The sequence below is a fragment of the Crinia signifera genome, chromosome 2, assembly GCF_055691185.1.
Source record: "Crinia signifera chromosome 2, ASM5569118v1, whole genome shotgun sequence".
Lineage (NCBI taxonomy): Eukaryota > Metazoa > Chordata > Amphibia > Anura > Myobatrachidae > Crinia > Crinia signifera.
In genome coordinates, this window is record NC_139218.1 from 227,243,573 (window position 1) to 227,268,023 (window position 24,451).

General features: G+C 45.3%; 2 protein-coding genes across 3 annotated transcripts in view; one reads left to right on the forward strand and one right to left on the reverse strand.

The window, feature by feature from the left end:
• LOC146060581 (uroplakin-3b-like protein 1) overlaps positions 1–24,451 on the reverse strand; it is a 90,152-nt gene that overhangs the window by 59,803 nt on the left and 5,898 nt on the right. Inside the window, exons 2-3 of the mRNA XM_083173947.1 lie at positions 23,447–23,481; positions 9,798–9,850 (exon numbers count right to left, since the gene is read on the reverse strand). The gene's annotated coding sequence lies outside the window, so the exon portion shown is untranslated. The remainder of the gene's footprint in view (positions 1–9,797; positions 9,851–23,446; positions 23,482–24,451) is intronic.
• REPS2 (RALBP1 associated Eps domain containing 2) overlaps positions 1–24,451 on the forward strand; it is a 146,259-nt gene that overhangs the window by 11,566 nt on the left and 110,242 nt on the right. For both annotated transcript variants that reach the window (XM_083173946.1, XM_083173945.1), the window contains exons 3-4: positions 9,827–9,972; positions 12,150–12,252. In XM_083173946.1, coding sequence (XP_083030072.1) covers positions 9,827–9,972; positions 12,150–12,252 — 249 coding nt within the window. The remainder of the gene's footprint in view (positions 1–9,826; positions 9,973–12,149; positions 12,253–24,451) is intronic.

The window sequence follows — 24,451 nt, forward strand, 5'->3', positions numbered from 1 at the left end:
TGTGAATGTGGCCATACTGTTATAGTCATAATCATATACATACAGTTCCACCTCTAAAGACGTATAAAAGACATATAACATTTTTGGTGCACTTGCGCTTTATGGAAATGTGTGAAACTAAAACAGATACACATCCAACTTGAAACGAGCTCCACCAATGTATGCCTGGAATGCAAAAATAATTTTATTTTGATGTACAATATATTTTCACAAGGTATCGCAGAGTTTGTAGAGTATTGGCTAAATATACTAAGCAGTGGTTTTACAAACCACTGATTCTTGGTGGTTTTTACTCTGAAATGGAAATATTATAAAATGCAAAACACTCCTACATGAGTTTTGCATTTTATATTGTGGTGATGTAAAATGATGGGGTCAAGACCATTTCTAACACCCCATTTTACACCAAGCTAAGAACCTGGGTTATTGGCGGGAAAAGCTGGTTCCACCCAGATCCCGTCTCTGTGTGAAAGGTCCTATCTGGGTCGTGCGTTCTTGGACTGCTGATTGGTGGGCTCAAGTACATTTCAAGATAACACTTTGGCACTTGTAGTAACATGCTATAAGTGGATGAAAAATAATCTATCCACTAGACCAACTTTCATTCAACCTTCCAACTAGTTGGATGTTTGGAATGAAAACTCCAAACCGCACAACTGTTGTTCAGATAAGTTGGTTAAATTTGATTTAAACAAATTGTCAGAACGACAGTTTTGTCTGTTTTGTAAGAGAATAGCAGGAAGTGACATCAAGCAGAAGAAACAGGAGGCAGAGCTGTATAAACACAATGGATATGTAAGTAAGAAAGAGTCACTGGTACTGGAGAGCAACTTGTCACATCCTATTATTAGTAGTTGTTTTAGGAAAATGTGATCTCTGCTTCCCCAGCGCTTTGTTTCACTGCAACTATATTATTGCACAAGGGAAATGGTATGAAAATACAGCGCATTGGCACATTTCAGAGGGGCTTATGCTAGTTACAACAAACTGCACATAATCTATGCAAATTACAAACAGAAAATGTATATGTTCATTGTGGATTGGGAAAGAAAACAAACTCATAAACGTTAGAGGCACTTCCATGCTCCAGGAGGTTGTGTGTGTGTGTGTGTGTGTGTGTGTGTGTGGGTGGGGGCAGGCGGAAATTGCTACAGGATCCAATATACCGGTTCAGACCCGTTCACGCTGCACAAATAACGGGTCTGTACCGCGCAGGATCCTTCTTTTTACCCGTTTTGAATTACCGGTTTTCTTGAACTAGTAATTTAAAACTGGTGGGTTCACACTATAGCTCTGACCATTTTAAAAGGCTAAATAAATGGCAATATACCGTTTTAGTGCTGCAGTGTGAAAGGGGTATAAATAAACAGTCAAGAGCATAACAATTACAGTTTAATGCCCCCCTAAAAATGCTAAATCATGCACTCGAGGCTCAAAAATCAAAAGGTGCTATAACAAAAACTACTGAGGAGGAAAGGGATCTAGGAATCACTGTTTCATGTGACTTAAAGGCAGGTAAGCAATGTAACAAAGCAATGAAGAAAGCAAGTCAGATGCTTGGTTTCATAGGGAGAGCTATCAACAGTAGAAAGAAAAAAGTAATGATGCCACTGTATAGTTTCTTCTTACGACCTCATCTAGAGTGCAGTGTTCAGTACTGTAGGCCATTTATTCAGAAGGATATTAATAAATTAGACACGGTACAAAGAGGGGCAACTAAAATGGTTTCATGGCCTACATGACAAAGCTGACATAGAAAGTGTTTTAACAAGGTGCATAGGGTGTTACGCTGGAGGGCTGGGTACAGAACGCCAGGCGTGAGCCCGTAGCCGGGACCGCCGGTTAGGACGGCCACAGCGAACCCTACACTCTCTCTGTTGAGTACCTCTGGCAGATTTCAAGCCCCTGCGAGTGCTAGTGTTCACCTGTGGCCGACGCGTCCGAAGGAGCGAGTTAGGCCCGCTCCAACCCCGATGCAGCTAGGTCTTATGTCGGGACAAGGGGCCAGCGATCGTCAGAGGTATGCTCAAAAGGTGAATCTGACTACTGGGCCTAACTGGGGAAGACATCCTGTCTGCCGGCACCAGGCCAAGGACGGGGATGCGACCCAGTCGCAGACACAGGAGGAATAACACGGGAAATCACCACCACACTGAACCAATGAATTCCCCAAAACGACTGAGGATTAACATTAATAATACCCTGCGTAACTAGAGCTCCCGTCGTGGGAGAGGATACACAAATGAAATCCAGAATTAGCCCCACAGCTAGCAAAGACCAGCAGGGCTAAAAGAGGGGGAGCTGGGGAAACAGAGGCAAGGAGGCACCAGGACTGCAGACCAGAGACACTGGGAGACAGGGTCCGGGAACAGGAGATGCGACCAGGATAGCTGTGAGAAAAGCTATAACTGGCGCCATCTTGCCTGCAGCTATCCCTTAAAAGTGATAATGCAGCCAATGAAACAGCCCCTCTGTGGACCGGCCCCCGGCTCCTAATTACATTCAGGTGGCCGAGCACGTGACTCCCGGCGTCCCCTGTTGCCAGGCAACCGCAGAGCGGCTGCAAGGGTACGCCGGGAGCTCAGTGTAGTGTGCTCGTGCCGGGCGGAAGTGACAGACGGACGCTCGGCTGAGCCGGGCGGAAGCGCAGTGTGCACCCTCTGTGCACCCGCCCCCGGCAGCTGAGTGTCTGAGACGCTGACAGTACCCCCCTTGAGGAGGGGTCAACAAACCCCTACACCAGGCTTGTACGGAAATTCCCGAAAGAATAGCCTCTTAAGGTTGGGAGCATGTAAATCTTTCTCGGGAACCCAAGACCTCTCTTCTGGACCGAAGCCCCTCCAATGTACTAAAAACTGTAGAGAACCTCTACGAAACTTGGAATCCAATATCTTCTCCACCTGGAACTCTCGCTGTCCCTGTACCACCACTGGGGAAGACCCAGGGTTAATCCTGCGGGGAAATCTTTGCAAGAAGAACACCGGTTTAAGCAGGGAGGCGTGAAAAGTGTTGGCGATTTTGAGGGACTTGGGCAGCAAAAGGCGAAAGGCCACCGGATTAACCCTCTTGACAATCCGAAAGGTCCGATATACCTCGGCCCTAACCTCGCCGAACATTGGTGGAGTTTGAAATTACGGGTGGATAACCACACCCAGTCACCAACTTTAAACTGGCAAGGACGTCTGGACTTGTCAGCGAACACTTTTTCTTTAAAAACTGCTTCCTTGAGAGCCTCATGGGTTCTTCTCCAAATGACTCTGAGGTGAGAGACGAAAGAGGAAGAAGATCTGGGGGCTTCTGGTCCTAAAGAATTGGCCCGTGGATGAAAACCATATTCCACAAAGAAGGGTGAAGCTTTCAAGGCTAATGGCAGGAAGCTCACCCAATCATTTTGTAGTTTGGACACAAAACATCGCAAGTACTGTTTGAGGGACTGATTCAGCCGCTCAGTCTGTCCGTTCAACTGCGGGTGAAAGGCTGAAGTTAAACTGGTCTTTTAAGTATTTTAAGAGAGGAACAAAAAAGTCTCCAAAATTGTGCCACAAACTGCGGACCTTGATCAGATACCATGTCGGTGGGCAAGCCATGGAGCCTGAACACATGTTGCAGAAATAACCCAACCAACTCCTTGGCAGAAGGTAATTGTTTCAGAGCCACAAAGTGTGCCATCTTAGAAAATCTGTTGATGATGACCCAAATAACTTGGCACTGAGACGACACAGGTAACCCAACTATGAAATCCATGACTAAGTGTGACCATGGCCTGGAAGGAATGGATATGGGTACAAGGACCCCAAGGGGCCGGGACCTGGGAACTTTATGTTGGGCACAAACCGGGCATGACAAAACAAATTCCCTGGCGTCTCATGCCATTCCTGGCCACCAAACCACCCAGGACAAAAGGTCTAAGGCAGTGGTGGCCAACCTGTGGCTCTTGAGCCTCATGCGTCTCTCCCCCTTGTAAAGTGTGGCTCCTGCTCCCACTGCTGCCCGCCGCCCACCGTCCGTCCCAGTACCCCCTGCTGTCGGTTCCCTGAATCCCTTCTCCTTCTGAGGGGAGGAGAGTGCGCATCACGCATCTCTCCTACCCCTTACTGTGCATCCTTGTGACTGGGCCGTCCGCCAATTAGAGCTCGCGGGCCAGCAGCCAATCAGGAGCCGGCCAGCGAGCTTTGATTGGTGGGCGGCCCAGTCACAGGGAAGTGAGGTGGAAGGAGACGCGCGGTGTCCTGTGCTGTGCTCTCCTCCCCTCAGTGACATGACAGGACTGCAGGGGGACGCCAGACTGTCCTCTCCCCGCCCAGCAGCAGCAGCAACAATGGTGAGTGCTGCTGCTGGGAAATTTGCACTGTGGGGGGCATAGCAGTCTGTGGCACTGTGGGGGCATAGCAGTTTGTGGCACTGTGGGGGCATAGCAGTTTGTGGCACTGTGGGGGCATAGCAGTTTGTGGCACTGTGGGGGCATACCAGCTTTTTGGCCCTGTGGGGGCATACCAGCTTTCTGGCATCGTAGGGGCATACCTGGCACCGTGTGGGGGGCATATGTGTATCTGGCACTATTGGAGGCATATGTATATATGGCACTGCACTATTGGAGGCATATTTGTATCACACCCACCCAAGGGGTCAAAATAGACCACGCCCCTTTTTTTGATGCTTTCGGCGCGCGCATGATGTCGGCTCTTTAGCTTGACTACCGATATTTTTCGGCTCTTTACCTCTGACCGGTTGGCCACCCCTGGTCTAAGGTCTTGACAATACCTGGATGACCCGCAATTTTAGAATCATGCAGTTCTGACAATACTCTGCGTCGCAGAGACTCGGGCACAAATAATCGAGCGGTTGGGGTTTGGGCAGGAGCCTGAACCTGGGCTTGACTAATCAGACCCTCCAAGGTCTGGTTGATCCCTGCATGGATACAAGATGCCGGCAAAATAGGAATTTTATTTGTCTTGATCTCGTGTTGGGGGAGAAAACAGCGAGAAAGAGAGTCTGCCCTACTGTTCTTAGAACCTGGTCTATAGGAGATTAAAAAGTTAAACCGCATAAAGAACAGAGCCCAGCGAGTTTGCCGAGCATTGAGCCTTTTGGCTGTTTCAATATATTGCAAGTTCTTGTGATCAGTAAGAACTAGAATTTGATGAACAGCTCCTTCCAACCAGTGACGCCATTCATCAAAGGCCCATTTGACAGCAAGTAACTCTCTATTCCCCATGTAATAGTTGGCCTCGGCTGGAGAGAATTTTTTTTGACATGTATGCACAGGGATGTAACTCCAGAGACTCAGGATCCCTTTGAGATAAAACTGCTCCGGCCCCTACCTCGGAGGCATCCACCTCCACTATGAAGGGGAGATCAGGGTCTGGATGTCTCAAAACTGGGGCTGAGATGAAGGCCTGTTTTAGAGCCGGAAAGGCCTGCTCTACTTGAGAGGACCATTTAGATGGATCGGCCCCTTTCTTGGTTAATGCAACCAAAGGCGCTACAATAGAAGAAAATGAATGAATAAAGCGTCTGTAGTAGTTTGCAAATCCAAGAAATCGTTGGACTGCCTTCAAGTTGGTGGGTCGAGACCAATCCACAATGGCCTGAAGTTTCTTGGGATCCATCCGGAACCCCTCAGAGGAAATGATGTACCCCAGGAATGATACTTGAGACACCTCAAATTCGCATTTCTCAAGTTTTGCAAACAAATGGTTCTCTCTTAGGCCCTTATTCTGATCTGTGCGGTAATATCCGCGTGCGTTCGTGCCGCCGATGTTTTGTGTCTGCGCATGTGCAGAGGCGTCTCTGCGCATGTGCGAGCAGGGCGTACGGCCAAATCCCGCATGAAATGTGAACACTACGAACAGGGGGTGGAGAGGGGCGTGAAGGGCTATTTGGGCTCATTACCATATGCATACGCCCCGCGTTTCATGGGCGTTCCCATGCAAACGCTGGGCGTACGTATGGTAATGCGGCCGTGACGCACGTGTAGGGGGCGGACATATGACATTGCCGGATGTCAGCTGCCCGCCCAGATCCCTGCTTTTGCACGGAAAAATGTCCGTGTGGTCTGAGGTTGCGGGTGCTGGTGGACCACTCGGTCCTGCATTCGATGGTCTGCGACCATCGAATGATGGGGGAGGTTCCCTGAGATGGAGGAGGCGTATTCCGTGAAAAATACACGTGCGGTCCGTTCGGACAGCTTCTTACCGCATACGGACGGAGTTGGCGATCCGTATGGAAGGCGGGGTTTCGCACGCACGGTCCTGGCCGCATAATCGGATCCGGCCGCACCGATCAGAATAAGGGCCTTAGTTTTTGCAAGACTTGTCTAACTTGATTTCTATGCGAGTTCAAATCTCGGGGAAAAAAATCAAAATATCGTCTAAGTATACGACAACAAATCGGCCCAAAAAATCACAGAGGACGTCATTAATAAGATCTTGAAAAACGGCTGGGGCGTTTGAGGGCATTACTAAGTACTCATAATGCCCAGACTGAGTACTAAAAGCCATCTTCCATTCATCACCTTCCTTGATTCGGATAAGATTGTAAGCTCCCCTGAGAGCAATCTTAGTAAAGATGGTGGCTGACCGCAATTGATCAAAAATTACCGAAATCAAAGGAAGGGGATATGTATTTTTCACTGTGATTTTGTTAAGGGCACGAAAATCAATACAAGGCCTGAGAGAGCCATCTTTTTTTTCCACGAACAAGAAGCCGGCACTAAGGGGGGATTTAGAGGGTCGGATAAAGCCCTTCTTGAGGCTTTCCTGGACGTATTCATCCATAGCCTTGGTTTCGGGGATGGACAAGGCGTACAACCTCCCTTTGGGCAGAGGGGCATTGGGGATTAACTTGATGGCACAATCGTAGGAACGATGTGGTGGAAGATTGTCTGCTTTCCCCTTAGAGAACACATCGGAAAAATCTACATAAGGAGAAGGGATCTCGGAAAGGGACACCGCAGCTTGTACCAATGGAATGTGAACACACTGTTCTAAGCAATAAGGACTCCCACGAGCAATCTCTCCGGTACTCCAGTCAATGACGGGATTGTGTTTTACTAACCAGGGGTGACCCAATACAATAGGGACACCCGGGCAGGAAGTCAATAAAAACGTAATTTCTTCCGAATGGAACAACCCTACGGTAAGCCGCACCAGGGGAGTTTGAAAAGAAATAGCTCCGTTGGACAGCACATTCCCGTCTAAACCCCTTAGGGTGATAAAACCATTAAGTTTGAGAAAAGGAATACCTAGGCTACGGGCTAAGGAAATATCTATAAATTTCCCGCAGCGCCACTGTCAATAAAGGCGGTGCTAGAAAAATTATTCTCTTGAAAAGAAATACAACACAGAGCTATTAAAGAATCATGAGAGGAAAAAAGCTGAAGGCCTAATTGAACCCTCTCCACGTTCACTTGGCCCAGGCTTTTACTGGCCTAACAGGACAATTACGGAGGAGATGTCCTTTGCCTCCACAATATAAACATAGGCCGGCACTGAACCGACGGGCTCTTTCCTCCGAGGAGATGCGAGTTGCCCCTATTTGCATGGGTTCTTCGCTGTCCTTGGGGACCAGGGGAACGAATGGAAGAGGACGTACTTGTGCTCCTCGCTCGGACCTTCGCTCGCGGAGACGACGGTCAATTCGGATAGCCAATTCCATAAGTTTATCCAGAGAGGTGGGTACTGGGTAATGAATTAGGCTATCTTTAATGGCATCAGAAAGCCCACAACGGAATTGGCTCCGTAGAGCAGAGTCATTCCAGCCGCAGTCATTTGACCAACGGCGAAATTCTGTACAGTAAGCCTCTGCTGGGTCCCTTCCCTGTTTAAGGGCCCGAAGATGGGTTTCCGCGGAGGCTTCCCTGTCAGGATCATCATAGAGAAGGCCTAGGGAGGTAAAGAAACTCTCTACTGATGACAAGACTGGACTATCTGCAGGGAGATTCTCAGACCAGGTCTGAGAATCTCCTTGTAGAAGCGACATTACTAAGCCTACTCGCTGAGACTCAGAGCCGGAAGACCAGGGCCTAAGTCTAAAATACAGTTTTGCAACTCTCACGGAAGTTAAAGAAGGCCCTCCGATCCCCTGCAAAACGGTCAGGCAAATTTACTTTAGGTTCCTGAACCCCGGGATCTGGAGATCGAATTCTCTGTTCTTGTGAGGCTACTTTTAATGATAAATCCCGTACCATCTGCGTCAACCCCTGGACCTGATCTGAAACTGTCTGAGGAGTGGGATTCAATTCTAACTCGCCTGAATTTTTGCTATATAAAAGGAAATTTATATAACCTGTATGGCCGGTTATAATGTTACGCTGGAGGGCTGGGTACAGAACGTCAGGCGTGAGCCCATAGCCGGGACCGCCGGTTAGGATGGCCACAGCAAACCCTACACTCTCTCTGTTGAGTACCTCTGGCAGATGTCAAGCCCCTGCGAGTGCTAGTGTTCACCTGTGGCCGCCGCGTCCAAAGGAGCGAGTTAGGCCCACTCCAACCCCGATGCAGCTAGGCCTTATGTCGGGACAAGGGGACAGCGATCGTCAGAGGTATACTCAAAAGGTGAATCTGACTACTGGGCCTAACTGGGGCACCAGGCCAAGGACGGGGATGCGACCCAGTCGCAGGCACAGGAGGAATAACACGGGGAATAACCACCACACTGAAAAAAACAGAAACACAATGAATTCCCCAAAACGACTGAGGATTAACAGGAATAATACCCTGCCTAACTAGAGCCCCACAGCTAGCAAAGACCAGCAGGGCTTAAAAAGAATACAGGGATCTAACCCCAAACAAAAGAATGGCTGGGCAGCCAGAGGAATATAACTGAAATACAAAGGCAATCTGCCCACAATGACAAAAAGATAAAGGACCAAGCTCCTGTTGGAGCACTCACGAGACCCCAGGAGGGGGAGCTGGGCAAACAGAGGCAAGGAGGCACCAGGACTGCAGACCAGAGACACTGGAAGACAGGGTCTGGGAACAGGAGATGCGACCAGGATAGCTGTGAGAAAAGCTATAACTGGCACCATCTTGCCTGCAGCTATCCCTTAAAAGTGATAATGCAGCCAATGAAACAGCCCCTCTGTGGACCGACCCCCGGCTCCTAATTACATTCAGGTGGCCGAGCGCGTGACTCCCGGCGTCCCCTGTTGCCAGGCAACCGCTGAGCGGCTGCAGGGGAACGCCGGGAGCTCAGTGTAGTGCGCCCGCGCCGGGCGGAAGTCGCGTCACTCCGCCGGGCAGAAGTGGCAGATGGACGCTCGGCTGAGCCGGGTGGAAGCGCAGTGTGCACCCTCCCCCGGCCGCCGAGCGTCTGAGACGCTGACATAGGGAGACATTCTTCAAAGGAAAAGTAGTAAGAACAGGAGGACATGCACTGAAACTGGAGGGAGAGAGGGAGGGAGATTCAAGGGAATCTCGAGGAAAAATTCCTTTACTGAAAGGTTAGTGGATAAGTGGAATAGCCTCCCATCAGTGGTGGTAGAGGCTGATAGTAGAACAATTTAAACATGCATGGGATAGACATAAGGATATCCTTACAAACAAATGAGGATCAAATATGGTTTGAGCTAACACAATATGGTTAAAAAAGGGGCAGACTAGATGGGCAAAGTGCTTCTTATCTGCCATCAAATTATATGTTTCTATGTTCCTATTGCACATGTGTGAGTGATGTTTATATAAATGTTAAGTGAGAATTTGAATGTTAATTCTAGATAGGTTGCCATGGTGGAATGTTGGTCTTCTGTGTTTAAATAAGTAATGAAAAAGTTAATAATTTATGAATGCTGTACTCACAAACTTTTTCCTTTGCTTTTCTTGTATAGAATTACCACTTGCTTGCTTCTTTTCTATGAAAAGTGACAAAGATGTAAAATATGGCATCCAATCACAGAACAAAGACACGCAGCTATCCATACACACTGCCGGCGATAAAGGACATCAACCCTGTCATGGTGAAGGGGAAAGTAAGGTAAGAAGATGCAGATGTTCCCCATTGGGTTACATTAATGTTAGTGGATTAACAAAAAATGGTGTGAGAAAGTACTATTGCTCAACAATTACTGTTGTAAAAATAGACTTGTGGCTTTAAAACGATTTCTTCCAATAATGAATGTGTATTTCCCGCTACTATTAGTAGAAGGAAGACATTACTTTTTTATTTTTTCATTTATCTAGGTGACTTCGCTATGATTAGCATTTCAGTAGCATGAAATGTAACATTAATGTGCAACTGAAACAAATTATATGGACAACAATATATAATATTATTACAATATATATAAGAGTATATGGAGTTTGGCGCACCTTACCTAAAAGATGTTCACAAAATCAAATTGATTTTTTTATTTGATACAGGAATTATTACAAAATAAAAAACAAACACATGAATGGGTGCAATACAATAAAAATAACAAGGATGCAATACTTAATTGAAAACAAATATTTCACACGGTTCTGGGTGCAAAACAATCAAACATTCAATGGGTATCTCACCATTTAGAAGCACTGCGGTGGGCTATACTTAGATGGTAAAAGTCTGCGGCACCACCGCAGTGAGCTTATTCCTGTTTGGTCCCAAGGTCCAAAGTGCAAGTGTGTTCCAAGAAAGTGCATCAAAGATAAAGGCCCTTATTCTGGTTGGTGCGGAAATTCCCGCTTGCGTACGGGCCGCCGATGTTTATCTTCTGCGCATGTGCAGAGGTCACTCTGCGCATGTGCAGGCGATTTCGCCGCAAGGATTCTCTATACGCCGCACAGGGGGCGTAGAGGGGCGTGAGGGTCTACTTATCCTCATTACCCTATGCATACGCCCAGCGTTTCATGGGCGTTCCCATGCAAACGCGGGGCGTATGCATGGTAATGAGGCCGTGACGCGTGGGTACGGGGCGGGCATCTGACATCGCCGGATGTCAGCTGCCCGCCCCCATACAAGATTTCACACGGACAAGTGTCCGTGTGGTCTTGTGTTGCGGGACCTGGTGGAGCGTGCGGCCCTGCATTCGATGTTCGGCGACCATCGAATGCAGGGGCTGCTCCCACCATGGAGGAGGCGTATCCCCGTCCAATTTCATGCGGATCGCCACATATCCGCGTACGGACGGCCGTGGCGATCCGTATGGAAGGCGGGGATTCGCCTGGTGCGTTGGAGCCGCATATGCGGCTCCGGCCGCACCAAGCAGAATAAGGGCCAAAGGGCAGTATTCAATGAGGCCAATTCGCCATGCTTTATGGCAAATTTGTGCTATTTTTGCATTGGAAGGTGATTTTTTTGTGTCAGAAAGTGAATCACCCTATTCAACGTGCACTTTTCGCCGTCTTTCTAAGTGATTTTCGCCATGTGTCGCCGTGTAGCAAATCACCATCTTTTCATGGTGAAGTGGAATGCGAACTTTTAAAATAAAGTTGTTTTTTTTGTTTGGTGTCAAAAAAATCATGAATTTTATTCTGTGAAGGGGCATGTTATTTTTATTCATGTGCTTATAGCACATGAATATATATTTAATTTAAAAAAGTATTTTTTTTTTTACACATAACAGCCAGCAGGAGTCCGGGAGCGGAGAGCCGCTCATTAGATATTCATATATTCACTGCTCCTGATCATTACATATGCACGATCAGGAGCAGTGAATACCCGGTCCCCTGCTGGCTCTCCCGGGGGGCAGCTTGTGCTGCCTGGGTCCCCGGGAGCCCTCCTCCCCTCCACATACGTTCTGGGGCAGGCAGGGAGAATTCCATCTCCCTGCCTGCCGCCGTCCCCCGGCTCCCTGCAGGATGCCGCAGGAGTTAAGATTCGCCATCAGGGGCAGCGAGCCCCTGCGACGTTGAATATGGGGATAGCAGGGGGACAGCGAGGCTCCAGAACACAGCGACTGTGCAGCGAATCCTAAACAGGATTCGCTGCATGCCGCGATAATGTTCATTGAATACTGCCCAAAGTGTCCAAGTGCCAAGGTGCTTTTATCAGAAAGTGCAGTGGCGTGGATTTAGCAGCAACGCGTTTCGGAGACCCAAATAATGTCTCCTTTTTCAAGCTGGATGTACATAAGCATATACATATACAGTACATACACTATATGATGCGGACCTACTACGACAGTACTTTGATATTTTTAGCATTTTTCCTAATATTTTCATTTTTTTTTAAAGTCAGATGTGAAGACTGTATTGACATCACCTCAAAAATCTTCTGTATCATCTCCAAACTATGTATATAGAAGGTCACAAAGCAGTCCTGACCACCACGGCGGAGGTAAGATAACATGATGTTCATTACATTCACTGCAAACATTAATAATATTGTCTATATAGGATAAGGATTCCAGTCCAATACCAGGAGCCCAGTCAACATTAGATCAGACATTGTAGTATTGTGTAGGTCAGTCTGATTGAGTGCTGAAGGCCAGCAACACTTCACCCACTGATGGTACTATAGCCTGGAAGGGTGTGGTCACACGAGACAATAGCAAGTTACCATGGAAACCTCTGTTTCTCTTTCCTCTAAAATACTGGTTGCCATTATTACAGTGGCCCTGCCGCCATTTTATCTCTCATCAAGTTCACAGGCTGGAGAGAGACTGTAGACATGGTACTATGCCAAAAGCAATAACTAAGGCCCAGACATTAATAGACAAAATGGAAGAGTACTGAAAAAGCATACACCAAGAAGCACGCAGTAAATCCAAGCAGCACAGGCCAAACAAAGGGTCTGATTCAGACCTGATGGTGATTTTGTAGAGCCCTACAATCTGATAGCTGCCGGTTTGGGTATTTGTAATAAAACCCAAACCGGGTGCCTGTGAACAGGAACAAGCCTCCCATTGAAAGTACTTCCGGATATCCTTCTGGTAATTTGAGAGACTTATCCTGGTGTATTCATCCCACAAGCGACAGACCCATGCTAGGGTTCTGAAATCAAGTGCAGGGCTGGTAACTATAAATGCCTCTTAGCCTCAAGTATTAAGAACTGCAAATATAGCCTCAAACAAATATTCATACAAAGCTGCAACCTTCTTAACTTTTATATGTTATGTGTTGTTTGTCTTGTTTGTCTGTTGATACTATTGTGCACAATTCTTTTTGAAATATTATATATGTGATTTTAATAAATATTTCCACTTATACATAAATATCATTGTATTTGAATTACTGAACAGGACTGCGCTTCTTAAAGCAACATACACCTATTGGTGTCAGTTGCTTATCTTTACTTCTGTTTCCAAAAAAGGCCACACACCTTTGATAAGAAGCTGCAAATCCTGTACAGTGATTAGAAATTGCTGTGCGTAACATCACATTGTGAGTCCGTATAGGGACTTGGGTGTATATATGCAATATAATATAATATAGTAAACTGTTGTGGCTTTGTGATTTTGGACAGCTAGCGCTCTTCAGTAGCCTTTGAGCTACTAGTCTTGCCCCTTTTCCTGTCAATCAGCTTGCATATAGCGTAATCACTGAATTTTGACGCAGTTTGGCCTCATGCATGTGCGCTACTATCCCTACACATGCGCAATCTTTCGATAATCAGTCGCCATGCGATTTGCACAGCAGCTATCAGGTCTAAATAACCCCCATATTTAGCTGGCCTCATGACCTTCCACAGATTGAGCTGCTCATATCTACCACAGAAGGAAAAGCTCCTTACCACACAGATCCAGATTAAAATGGGACTGAGATTGGAATCTCTTATTTTGAACAATGCCGCCTTTGTAATTACATACAGAACCAATAACAAATTATTAGACTTCTATCAATTTCTGTGATGCATCAAATGTGTGTTCTGTCTGTGACCTATTTCTGTGTTTATATAAAGTTTAATTGTTGTTTATGTGAAAACTTCTAACAGTTTTATCAATACCGATATTTATATGATCAAAGAACAATAAGTGAAAAGCGTAGGTTACGTATTATGTCCGTAACCTGTGTACCCTTTATCTCTAGCTACGTGCGAACAAAACGTAGCGCAGCGTAGCGTACCTTTATCGTGTATTATACACGGAAGAACCAATGCATTAATAGGAGATCCCTTCGCAGTACTTTGTCTCTAATCTGCGAATACACCTTTAAGGACAATGTCCGTAATTCACTTTATCGCTAGATGCGAATAATAGACGAGACCACAGTATAAAGGTGAGGAGATAGAAACTCCGTAAATAGTGTATTTAGTCCCTAATGGACAAAAGGGGATTACAGAAATAGGAAAAACACAGTGTAACACGTAATGCAGTTGTCTAACAATGAATATACAAATCAGGCTCTACTAGGGAAAGAAAACAGGCACATGATACAATCAGCCAACAATACAATAAAAGTAAGTACAGTGAATGCAACCGTTTACCGTCTCATCAAATATGCGCAGCGCAGTCCGGTCGGAGCTCGCTATATTCAGGTTGAACTATAGCCCGGTCAATGGTCAGGGAAAAGAAGTAGTGCCGAAGTGACCGAGGCCGCCCTGGGTCACCTAACTTATAGGGTCAGAAGGGGGAGGTCAAAGGCCATTCCTATTGGTCAGGGTTCGTATGTCAAGTCCTCTGTGATTGGGGCAAAGTATTGCACCTGGTTTGGATAGGTGCAGGGGGAGTGAACTTTGGAGTCCTTTGTCTGTTGGCATCGTCGTCAGGGGTCGTAAATAGCAGTAAGAACCGGTTATAACTAGATTCTTTTGTAACACACCTTTTAACAGAAACAGTCTTGGGAATATGGATTTTGTCCGTAATTATCGGACCGTATGAATTGCGATTTATTCGCAATGACCGGAATACTGCGCATGGGAAACGGAACGGTACCAAACACTATACAGATGGAAGTATGTAATGCTGACTAAACTATGTGTAGTGTTCTAAACCTTTAACTATATTTTATTTGGTGTAAGTATGGTATTATGAATTTATGTGTAATAGTATGGCTGCGCTTCTGGTCCACTTTGTCACACAGACTCGGGTATGGATACTTTATTTGCGCAACTCTGCGAACCAAAATGGCGGCCATACCATCCTAAAATGGCGTGTGTGCAACTCGACTTTAAAAGTTTGTGTAAAGAACAAAGCGTTTTCCTTTCCCCAAATAAATCTAATGATTGATCAGTTCCACACAAGAAAACTGAAACCTGCTTCTTCCTTTTCAAAGCAATTGAGGGGGAGGAGGTGACAGGGGCTGCAAGTGCTGTGCCAGCCTAGTTTGGTAGTGTGACTGGATGACCTTGCTTCGCCAGCCAGGAGATCCAGGTTTTTTATATACTTTATTAAGATATTGGGGAATTTACTCATAAAGTCAGTAACTACCTGATAACTCGTTGTATCACCAAGCTTCTACACATGCACATTGAACCATTTTCTTCCACTCAGGCTTCTAGAACAGCACCTGCAGATGCTGCTGCAACACCTCCTGGTTGGTGTTAGTTAATTCTAGAACATAATTTGGAATAGCATTTTGCGCTATTTTGGTGGTCACAGCATACTTATACAGTAGTTGAATCATTTTAAAGGCAAGATGTTTATTGCACATGAGTCACCCAGGATGCCACAGCAGATGCATCTAAGTACCACGATAAGCAGCCACAGGAGACAACACAGGAGTTCTTGAACTTATCCCGGATCCCATGGGTTATCACCCAATAATGGGCCATCTAGAGCAGTGGTCCTCAACCTCGGTCCTCAGGGACCCCCAACAGTGCATGTTTTCCAGGTTTCCATACAGAATCACAGGTGAAATAATTAGCTCCACCTGTGATCTTTTGAAATGTGCCAGTGAGTAATTAGTGCACCTGTGTATCTGTGAGGTGACCGGGAAACCGTGTACTGTTGGGGGTCCCTGAGGACCGAGGTTGAGAACCACTGATCTAGAGCATGGTAGAAATGGGCTAGAATTGGATAGATCGATAGTACTTTTGGGCTAAAAACTGTTTTCAAGATGCAGTAATTAGCCCAAGGCTAGAAGAGTCTCACAGGACCTGGTGTGTCAGGAGGGGACATTTGGCACAACTGCAGCAATGATGTATGAGGACACATCAGTATGTGTTTGATTATTGTGTGGAAAAATAATAATAACGGTAACTGTAAATTAGTAGGTTGAACTCCTAGTGTAATGTGACCTTCTGCTATTTTTTTAGTACTGGCAGATTTTGGAATACTAATCATAAGTGGAATTGATACTGTTGGAGTGTCACACCAGGCTCAAGTGAGGGCAGACATGACACATGTCACTGACAGTGACAGATGGAAGTACTGTATCTGCTGTGAACAGGCAGATAATGACAAATGCCTTAATGAAACATGTACTCTTCTTAATGCAAATTCATATGCTCTAAGTACTGTAGCCCTCGGCCCTAGGCATAGGCAAACTAAGCCTAGTGGCATTACTACCTAGACTACCTAGGACCAATCTGGCAGATGTTAATGTCCAGAACACCTGCTGCTGCTTTAGACTATGCTGGCCTGGCTACTACTGCAATCGGAGCTCTAAGCTCCAATCGGGCAGCTCAGATAGCTAGAGCCAGGAGCTACCTGGCCAGGACCATTCAGTGAGGGCAGCTGGGTAGCCATTAAAAATTGCTGTGGGAGGTGGGCTGCTGTTCATGACCAGGCTAACAGTGGAGAGATTTACAAATGGGTGTAGGTGTAAAGACGAGGGATTGTGGGGCAGGGAGATTAGTCTTGCTGTAGCATGCTTTAATTGCTAATTTGAGGCATATGTGTTAGGGGCATAGCTTTGTGGCATTAGTTGTATAAATGGTGCTATTACTGTGTAGTCTAACATGTGTAAAGGGTAAGCAATATAACGTGGTGTAATGAGAACAATACAGTGTGGCATAGTGTGAATATGGTTCACTACTGTAAGGGCTGTTTCACACAGTACGGTTCCTGCCGCACGGTGAAATCCCGTACGGCCAGGGAGCCGTGCCGCACTCAGCAGTTGTGAATGGACACTATTGTGTCCATTCACACGGGACGGCCACGGCCCGGCCGCACGGCTGCAGCCGGATCCCCCCACTGGAAGGGACGGCTGCCGGGCTGTGGCCATCCCTGCCATTATAAAATTCTGAGTGCGGCGCGGCTCCCTGACCGTACGGGATTTCACCGTGCGGCAGGAACCGTACTGTGTGAAACAGCCCTAAGGCTTAATGTGGATAAGGGACATTATTGTGTGATATAACATTGTGTGGCGTAACATGAATAAATGACACTATTATATGATATAATGTGAAAAAAGTTGCACTAGTGTGTGGCGGAAATTGAATATGGGGTACTAATGTGTGGCCATGCCCCTTCCCAGCAAGAGCACAACCCTTCGGCTCACACTATACCTATTTTTAATATGGCTGCCACAGAGCACCAAAGTTAGGATTGCTATGGGTGAGGAGTGATGGGTGTTACTGACTGCTGCTGTGATCTCTGCTGCTGCATGATGGGTGCTGTACTTGGAGAGGGTTGCTAGGTGAAAGGCAAAACAAGCAGTGTTGCTAGGGGGCACCAGACAAAATCTTGCATGTGGAATCAAATTGGTTAGGGCCTGCTCTGCCAACGACTTCTAGTAAATCTGTTACAATTTGACTTAGTGTGATCTTCAGGTTACAAGCGACTGGGACATTCTAAATAAAAGCTTTATTGAAAATGTTTTATGCTATGTGTGCCTACAAATCTTTATCCCACTTCCGAAAGACCCGGAAAGTTCAAATTGGATACAGTGCTTTCAGCTCACAAAGAAAATTGCAGAAATACCTTCAGTAGAGCCTAGGATGAAGTTTACAGAGCATTATGTCTGGAAAATGTTTAACCCACATCTGTAAACCAACAGAATGTTAATAATATATTTGGAACACAGCCTTTAGATTACAATTGATAGGAATAGCCATAGAGGTTAATTGAAGAAAAGGTTCCACTCTATTGAGCTCTAAAAACAGACCAAATCGCCTCACCTGTAGCAAAACCACTGAAGCAATGTGACATTAAAATGCTATGAGTTACTCTAAGATATCATAAACTTAAACTACATTTATATCTGTTCCTCACTGCAAACATATGATTATAAACTGCCCCAAGATAAAGCAGTATACCCAAGCATGGATTAGCAAATGAGATATTTTTACACCACAGAATGACACTGACATCTCCATCAATGGGTACCTACAACATCTTGTAACTGGAGAGGAGAGGACAGAGCAAAATAATGATGAGGGCTCAGTCTCACTCTCTACCCACCAGATGTCTAAATTTGGCGCATTAGCTTTCAGATCTAAATATTGTATTGTATTATAACGGTATTGTTTTATAAACTGTCAGTCAAATAGAAAGCATAATATATTAAACAGGAACTGTCATTTGTTTACAAATTTGAATGTATCAGAAGAACACAATGAGACACTCGAAGGACTACGTGTGCTGAACTTCCCCATGTAAGCCCTGGACAATACAGCTGTATTCAAAAGTTATTCAAACTTTAGATCTTATTTACCTATTTGTGGGCCACATTTGAATTAAGAGAAACTTCAGTGCCTAATTAATGCTGCAGTCCTGCAGGTCTATCCTGTCCCAAGATATGACTCTGACTTTTGCTATATGTGAAAATAAGTGAGGATTCTGCCCTGACATTATTTGCAACCAAGGTCAGGGCTGCCATCAGAAATTGTGGGGCCCGGGAGTGACAAAATAGGCAGAGCTCCCCTTTTCTAGAACACCTGGAATGCCTGGTGAGACCTGTGTCTGCAGCACTGACCACACTACTCACATTGCTTCAAATGAAATGTGAATGGACCCGGGACTGGAGTCCTCACAGTCCCCTGGCTGCCCTGACCAAGGTATTACAGGAAAATAGTGAGGGCCCACTCAGTCAGCCTAAAAAGACAAGCAAGCTGTATATTCTTAGAAGCAGTAGCCATATGGAAAGTATCTCAGTAGTTGATGCCCAAATACCAATTTTCTTTGTAGCATTATCAATCCAATTATGATTTTCACTGCCTAGGTTAAAGCACTTCACTGCACAATTTGCAAACCGTAGACTAATGGGTTATGCAAGGGGTATAAATGACTTTTAAGAAATATGGAACCCTTTTTTTAATCTCAAAATACATGGCGACTACATTAAACCCAATTCTCCCCATTTTGATAAAAAAAAACAACCAACTAGGTTTCATAAAAGAATCTCACCATTTTTACTTTTATCCCTTGACATGGTGTTTAATCATTGGAGTTTAATCATTTTAATTGGTCCTACATGAAGGAAGTGCTAGGTAAATATGGTTTAAGTGATGTTAGCCCATTTGATAAAGTATTTTAAATAGGTTTTAAATCCAGTCCATTTTATATCTAAAACGAAGGACCTGCTTATAGGAATATATTTTTTCTATCCGCTTATACAAACAGCCATTGAGCGGGATGCAGTGTACCCTTGCGGGGGGGGGGGGGGGGGGGGGGGTATTGCAAAAGCTGGTTATACACTATAGAAGCCTGTGGGCTTCTCTCTGCAGCGCTGTGTGAGGTATCCGTTAGTGCATATGTGATTATTAAGAATGTGGCATTTGGTGCCAGCGATGTGGAGCGGCAGACTGAACTGCACCCCCATAATCTTTCAAGAAATGCTTGAGTGTGCTAAATGCATATGTAAAGATTATTACTCCCAACTAGAGAAGCCAATCACGGGACATTTTTTCAATCCTGTGATTCCGGCTTCCCTAATTACAAAGAAAAGCCCTGGCCGTCCCTCATATTTACTTACATGTGCGGGGCGGGTGTGGCTGGGAGCTGGATTAGTGGATGGCTGGGTACTATGCTACCGGGAGCTGGGGTGGGTGGTTAGGTGGTCTGTTGCTGCCGGGAGCCAGGTGGGTGGTTGGGCATGCGCAGTCTTATCCCCAAATCCCAGGATTGGAAACTCCAATCCCAGGACTGAAATCCTGGCATTTTAGGGGCCAAATCCCGGGATCCTGATGATCCCAATCCTGGGATTGGCCACCCTACTCCCAACAACTTTTCTTCTTCTTTTAGCTGCGCAGGGAGCAATATTTAAATGTATTTGGAGAATAAACCCCCACCCCCCTTCAAACTCAGAGGTTTGGTTTAGGACATTACTTCCCAAATGGTGTACCAAGGCCCCCTTGGTTCTGCAAGGCTCTGGTTGGGGGTCCAGGACAAAATTAAATTATTTATAGTCAAAGTGATAGGCAAAACCAGTGATTGTGGCTACCAGTCAGAAAACATGTGGCTAATCTGTGCAACAACACATAACTGAACCTAAGGATATACCTCCCAACATGACCCATTCCAGGAGGGATAAAACGCTCTGTTTATATCTTAATTTATGACTACAGTCAACCATGTTAAACTAGTTAATTGACTAGAAAAGTGTTTCAAAACAGGAGATGGTAATCATACATTAAGGGGGGTATTCCATCTCTGTTGATATTTCCATCAGTAGAAATATTGACAGTTCAGTATTTAATCCTAGCCGGGCCTCGCGTGCTACAGTGAGTCTTTACTGTCGTAAACAGCCATGGATTGTCGAAACCGGCAGTTTTCGACAAAATTACGATGTTTCGGCAATCCACTTCCTGAAGCTCAACAGTCGGAACATTTGAATATCGACTGTCGAGTTGTTGTTGGAAGCTGGTAAAAATGGCAGGGATTCTGACTGTTGGGATGTTCTGTCGGAATCCTGGATTGAATACCCACCTAAGAGGGAAAGTCCAAAAAACAGAGCATTTTGTCGCTTCTCAAGTTGGCAGGTATGTAAGAATGACATGTAGGCACAATAACTTAAGTTTATATATATTTTCCACATTTATCAATAAAAAACATTCTTCTAGGGGTGCTATGAGAAAATGCTAATGTACAAGTAGCTGCAGTAACCAGGAAACGGATAGAGGAAACAATCCCGCAGCGCATAGAGTTGAGGCAATGGTGACATGTATGGCCATTTACCAATCAGGAGGAGTGGGGGTCAGTGCCAGACCTGTAGATGGTACGGGTGAAGACAACCGGATCAGCTGCTTTATATACTGTTTTATACATATTGCATACCAATAAAAGGGGGGCAGATTACAACACACCCACACAGCTGCTCAGCATTACCGATCCCTTATTCCCAGCAGCAGGAGTTCCAGAAATCTGGCCGCTCCAGTATGAGCAGCGAACACCCATTTGAAATCCAGCCCCGGCTTTTGAATAGTAACTGAACTGTCTATTGGTCACAGAGTACTGTAAGGCTTGTCCTGTACATTATATGTGCTATTTGTGTTGGCTACGCAGTACTTTGTCTGTTTTTTTTTTACCTCCTTCTATGTCAGTTGCTCTATTTATCCCTCTATTGCTTTTCCATGTCCTTACCCTCCAATTTGTCTGGTTACTTGCTCTTGTTTAATTTGATTACTCCCTCTTGCTTTTTGACCTTGACTTGACTGACTCTGCGTTGAGTTTTAATCCTTTGTCCCTTGTATTTGCTAGCTGTACCCGTCACTGTTTTTATTCTCTACAGGGGATTTATTCCCAGTTTCCATGTATATTATTCGTCCAATTAACTTTAGATCTATGAATATTTTAAGCATCTCTGCGAGTTGATCAATACATCTATTCTAGATGCAAACTCCCATATAATACCATTCATCATATAGATAATAAAGTAGGCATTCTATATGTAACAAACAAATCTGTCTATGGGGGGTATTCAATGGTGTTCAAGTGGTCTGTAGAAGTTGTATTGGATTTGGACATAAAGAGCCCACGAGGAAGAATGCAGTGGTAGGGACCTATGCTGAGGGGTGTGGTACACTTTATAAAATACACCATATACTCCTGTGCAGTATAATGTAAGAGATGTATAATGTATAAATTTAGTGCATACCTCCCAGCTGTGCTGATTACAGTGGGACAGTCTCGCTAATTGGGAACTCTCCTGCTCTGCTGTCCCTCCTGCGATTCGCTGTTTCACGCAGGAGGGGGTAGGGGGGTATGGGGGATGGAAATCACTGCAGGGGGGAGGGGCAGGGCCGGCGACTGGGGGGGTCAAGGGGGACATATGTGACGGGCCCGTTGGTGTATGTGGCAGACTCTGTGCTGGCTCAGCTCACTGCTATTTTCCTGTGGGCGCCGCGGCCCGGGTCTCTCCCTGTCGGTGGCCTGCCAGCGGTGATTGACACTCACAGTGTCCGCGTCGGCGTCCAGGTGATGATCGCAGCTGCTCAGAGCCCTCTGTCCCCGGGTCTCTCAGTATTCATTCTGCTGTCGGCCCCGCAGCGGCGCCGGTGATTGACAGGTCCGCCGTCCAGGTCACAGACAGCCGCTCAGCGCTCAGAGACTGAGCCTGAGTCGGCTGTCTCCTGGCTGCACTGCAGTCTGTGTTCCGCATATCGTGGCTGCTTTTGGAGTCTGCTGCTGCCTGCTGTGCCTGTGGTCCTGCGGAGATTCCACTGACTCAACTACACAGTTGGAGAAGACTGAAGTGTGAAAGCCCCCCCCCCCCCCCCCGATCCTCAATGGTATAGGTAAGGTAACTACATGCAGAAGAGGGTTGTGTCGGTTTGGGATTATGTGGGGTGGGGGGGGGGGTTTAGGAGGGGCCCCCAGAAATATCAGTGTACAGGGCCCCAAGATTTCTGTTGCCAGCCCTGAGGAGGGGCAGTAATCACTGAAGAGAAATGCTGTGTGCTCGCGCATGGCATCTCTTCAGTGCAGGGAGGGAGCAAGTTCTCCCCTAGCAGCTGGGCATGCCCCAATGTGACTAAAATGGGGGTCGTGGCACTAGGCAATGCCCCTTTTACTGAAACCAGGCCCACCTGGTTTGTAACTCAACCCCTTTCTCAGGCCGAACGGCAACTAGAGATGGGTGTAGGCCCGCAGGCAGTGGTTTACATCAGGGGTTTGCCTTGTACCTCTGTCATCCAGCCTGTCCTTTTTAGATGAGTCTTATCCTCCATACATGTTAGTGCTTGGGTACATGAGACATACATAATCTCATAATCTGAGTGTACTCATATGTGTCTGTCATCACACATAATACATACATATACATTTTCAAAAAATCCCTGAAGTAGGTCAACTATACTCCTGATAAAAGTACCTTAGTATAGATGACATAAGATTGAATGTGACGGACTTGTGTCTCTTTTTCAAAGTCACAGACTGCTCTATGTAACAGGCAGCAGACTCGTACACATGACAATTTCTTTTGTTATAATTATAGGGTCATTGGCCCATAATTGCATTTCTACATGGAAGCATTTATACAATTTCCTCTAGTAATTAGTTAGTTACAATACTATCTTATTCTGGCTGCTTTATTCATATCAATTAGTTTGTATATATACAGTATATTTATTACTTTTATTTTTTAAATACACTAAACTTATTACCATGTTTATTTTTTAGTGATTTGACTTGACGTCTTCTTTAGACATAGAATAAATCAGAAGGTATATATAAAAGCTTGGAGAGATAAAATTGTAAAACATGACATACCAACCAATCAGCTCCTGTAATATTTTCAACTCAGCCTGCAAAACATAAGACAGAAGCTGTCTGTGTTAAAGAAGTACTTTATCTCTCACAGTTTTTTCTCGCTCCTAGCTTTGATAAATCCCCCATCCCCCCAAATACCCTAGATTTTACAGATGTAATATCACAGCACTAGTTTGAGGAAGTGTTAATAATAATGATATTCAAGAATGAAATGAATAGCAATTATTAAAAAAACATACATACATAATAAATAAGACTGTGAGTTCAAAATAATTATAATCGTATTAGTAGAAATACTGTTAAATTCAGACTCTCTTTCATACCACAGTATTCAATGCTGCTGATTCGCCTTGTTTTAAGGCGAATGTGTGCTATTTTCGTGCTCCCCTGCGAATCTTTTGACTGAAAAAGCGATTCGCCCTATTCAACGCTCACTATTCACCAAAGGCAAACAATTCGCCGTCTGTTAGTCGCCGCAATTCGCTGTTGTTATTCAATGGGTTTTTCAATGTGATTCACTATGATTCGCCGTGAGTGTATTCAATGCTCGGATGGTGAATTGCTTTCAACTTGATTTTCGCAGTGTGTCACTGTTTAGCAATCGACATTTTTTTAAGGTGAACTGGAATGTTATCTTTTAAAATAAATGGGGTATGGGGATAAAGCTCTTGCAGTTTACACTGACAGGAGCCTTCAAGGGGCGCAATTGTGTTCTAGTAGAATAATAAATCACTTAATTCAAAAAACAAATGTTTTTTATTTTCTTTAAAAAAGAAGAAATGATGAAGAAATAATACAATATAATAATGACAATATTGAGTATCAGAAGATCAAAAAAGCGAAGTGCACTTCAATTCTAAAAACAAGACATACAAGACTCACAACATATAGACAACAGAGGCTATTAATATGTAGATCCCATATGAGGCTTAAATCAATTCGGCATCCTTTATAAGAACAAACACCTGCAGCATATAGTTACCAGTCCCGTAGTGTGAAAATGCC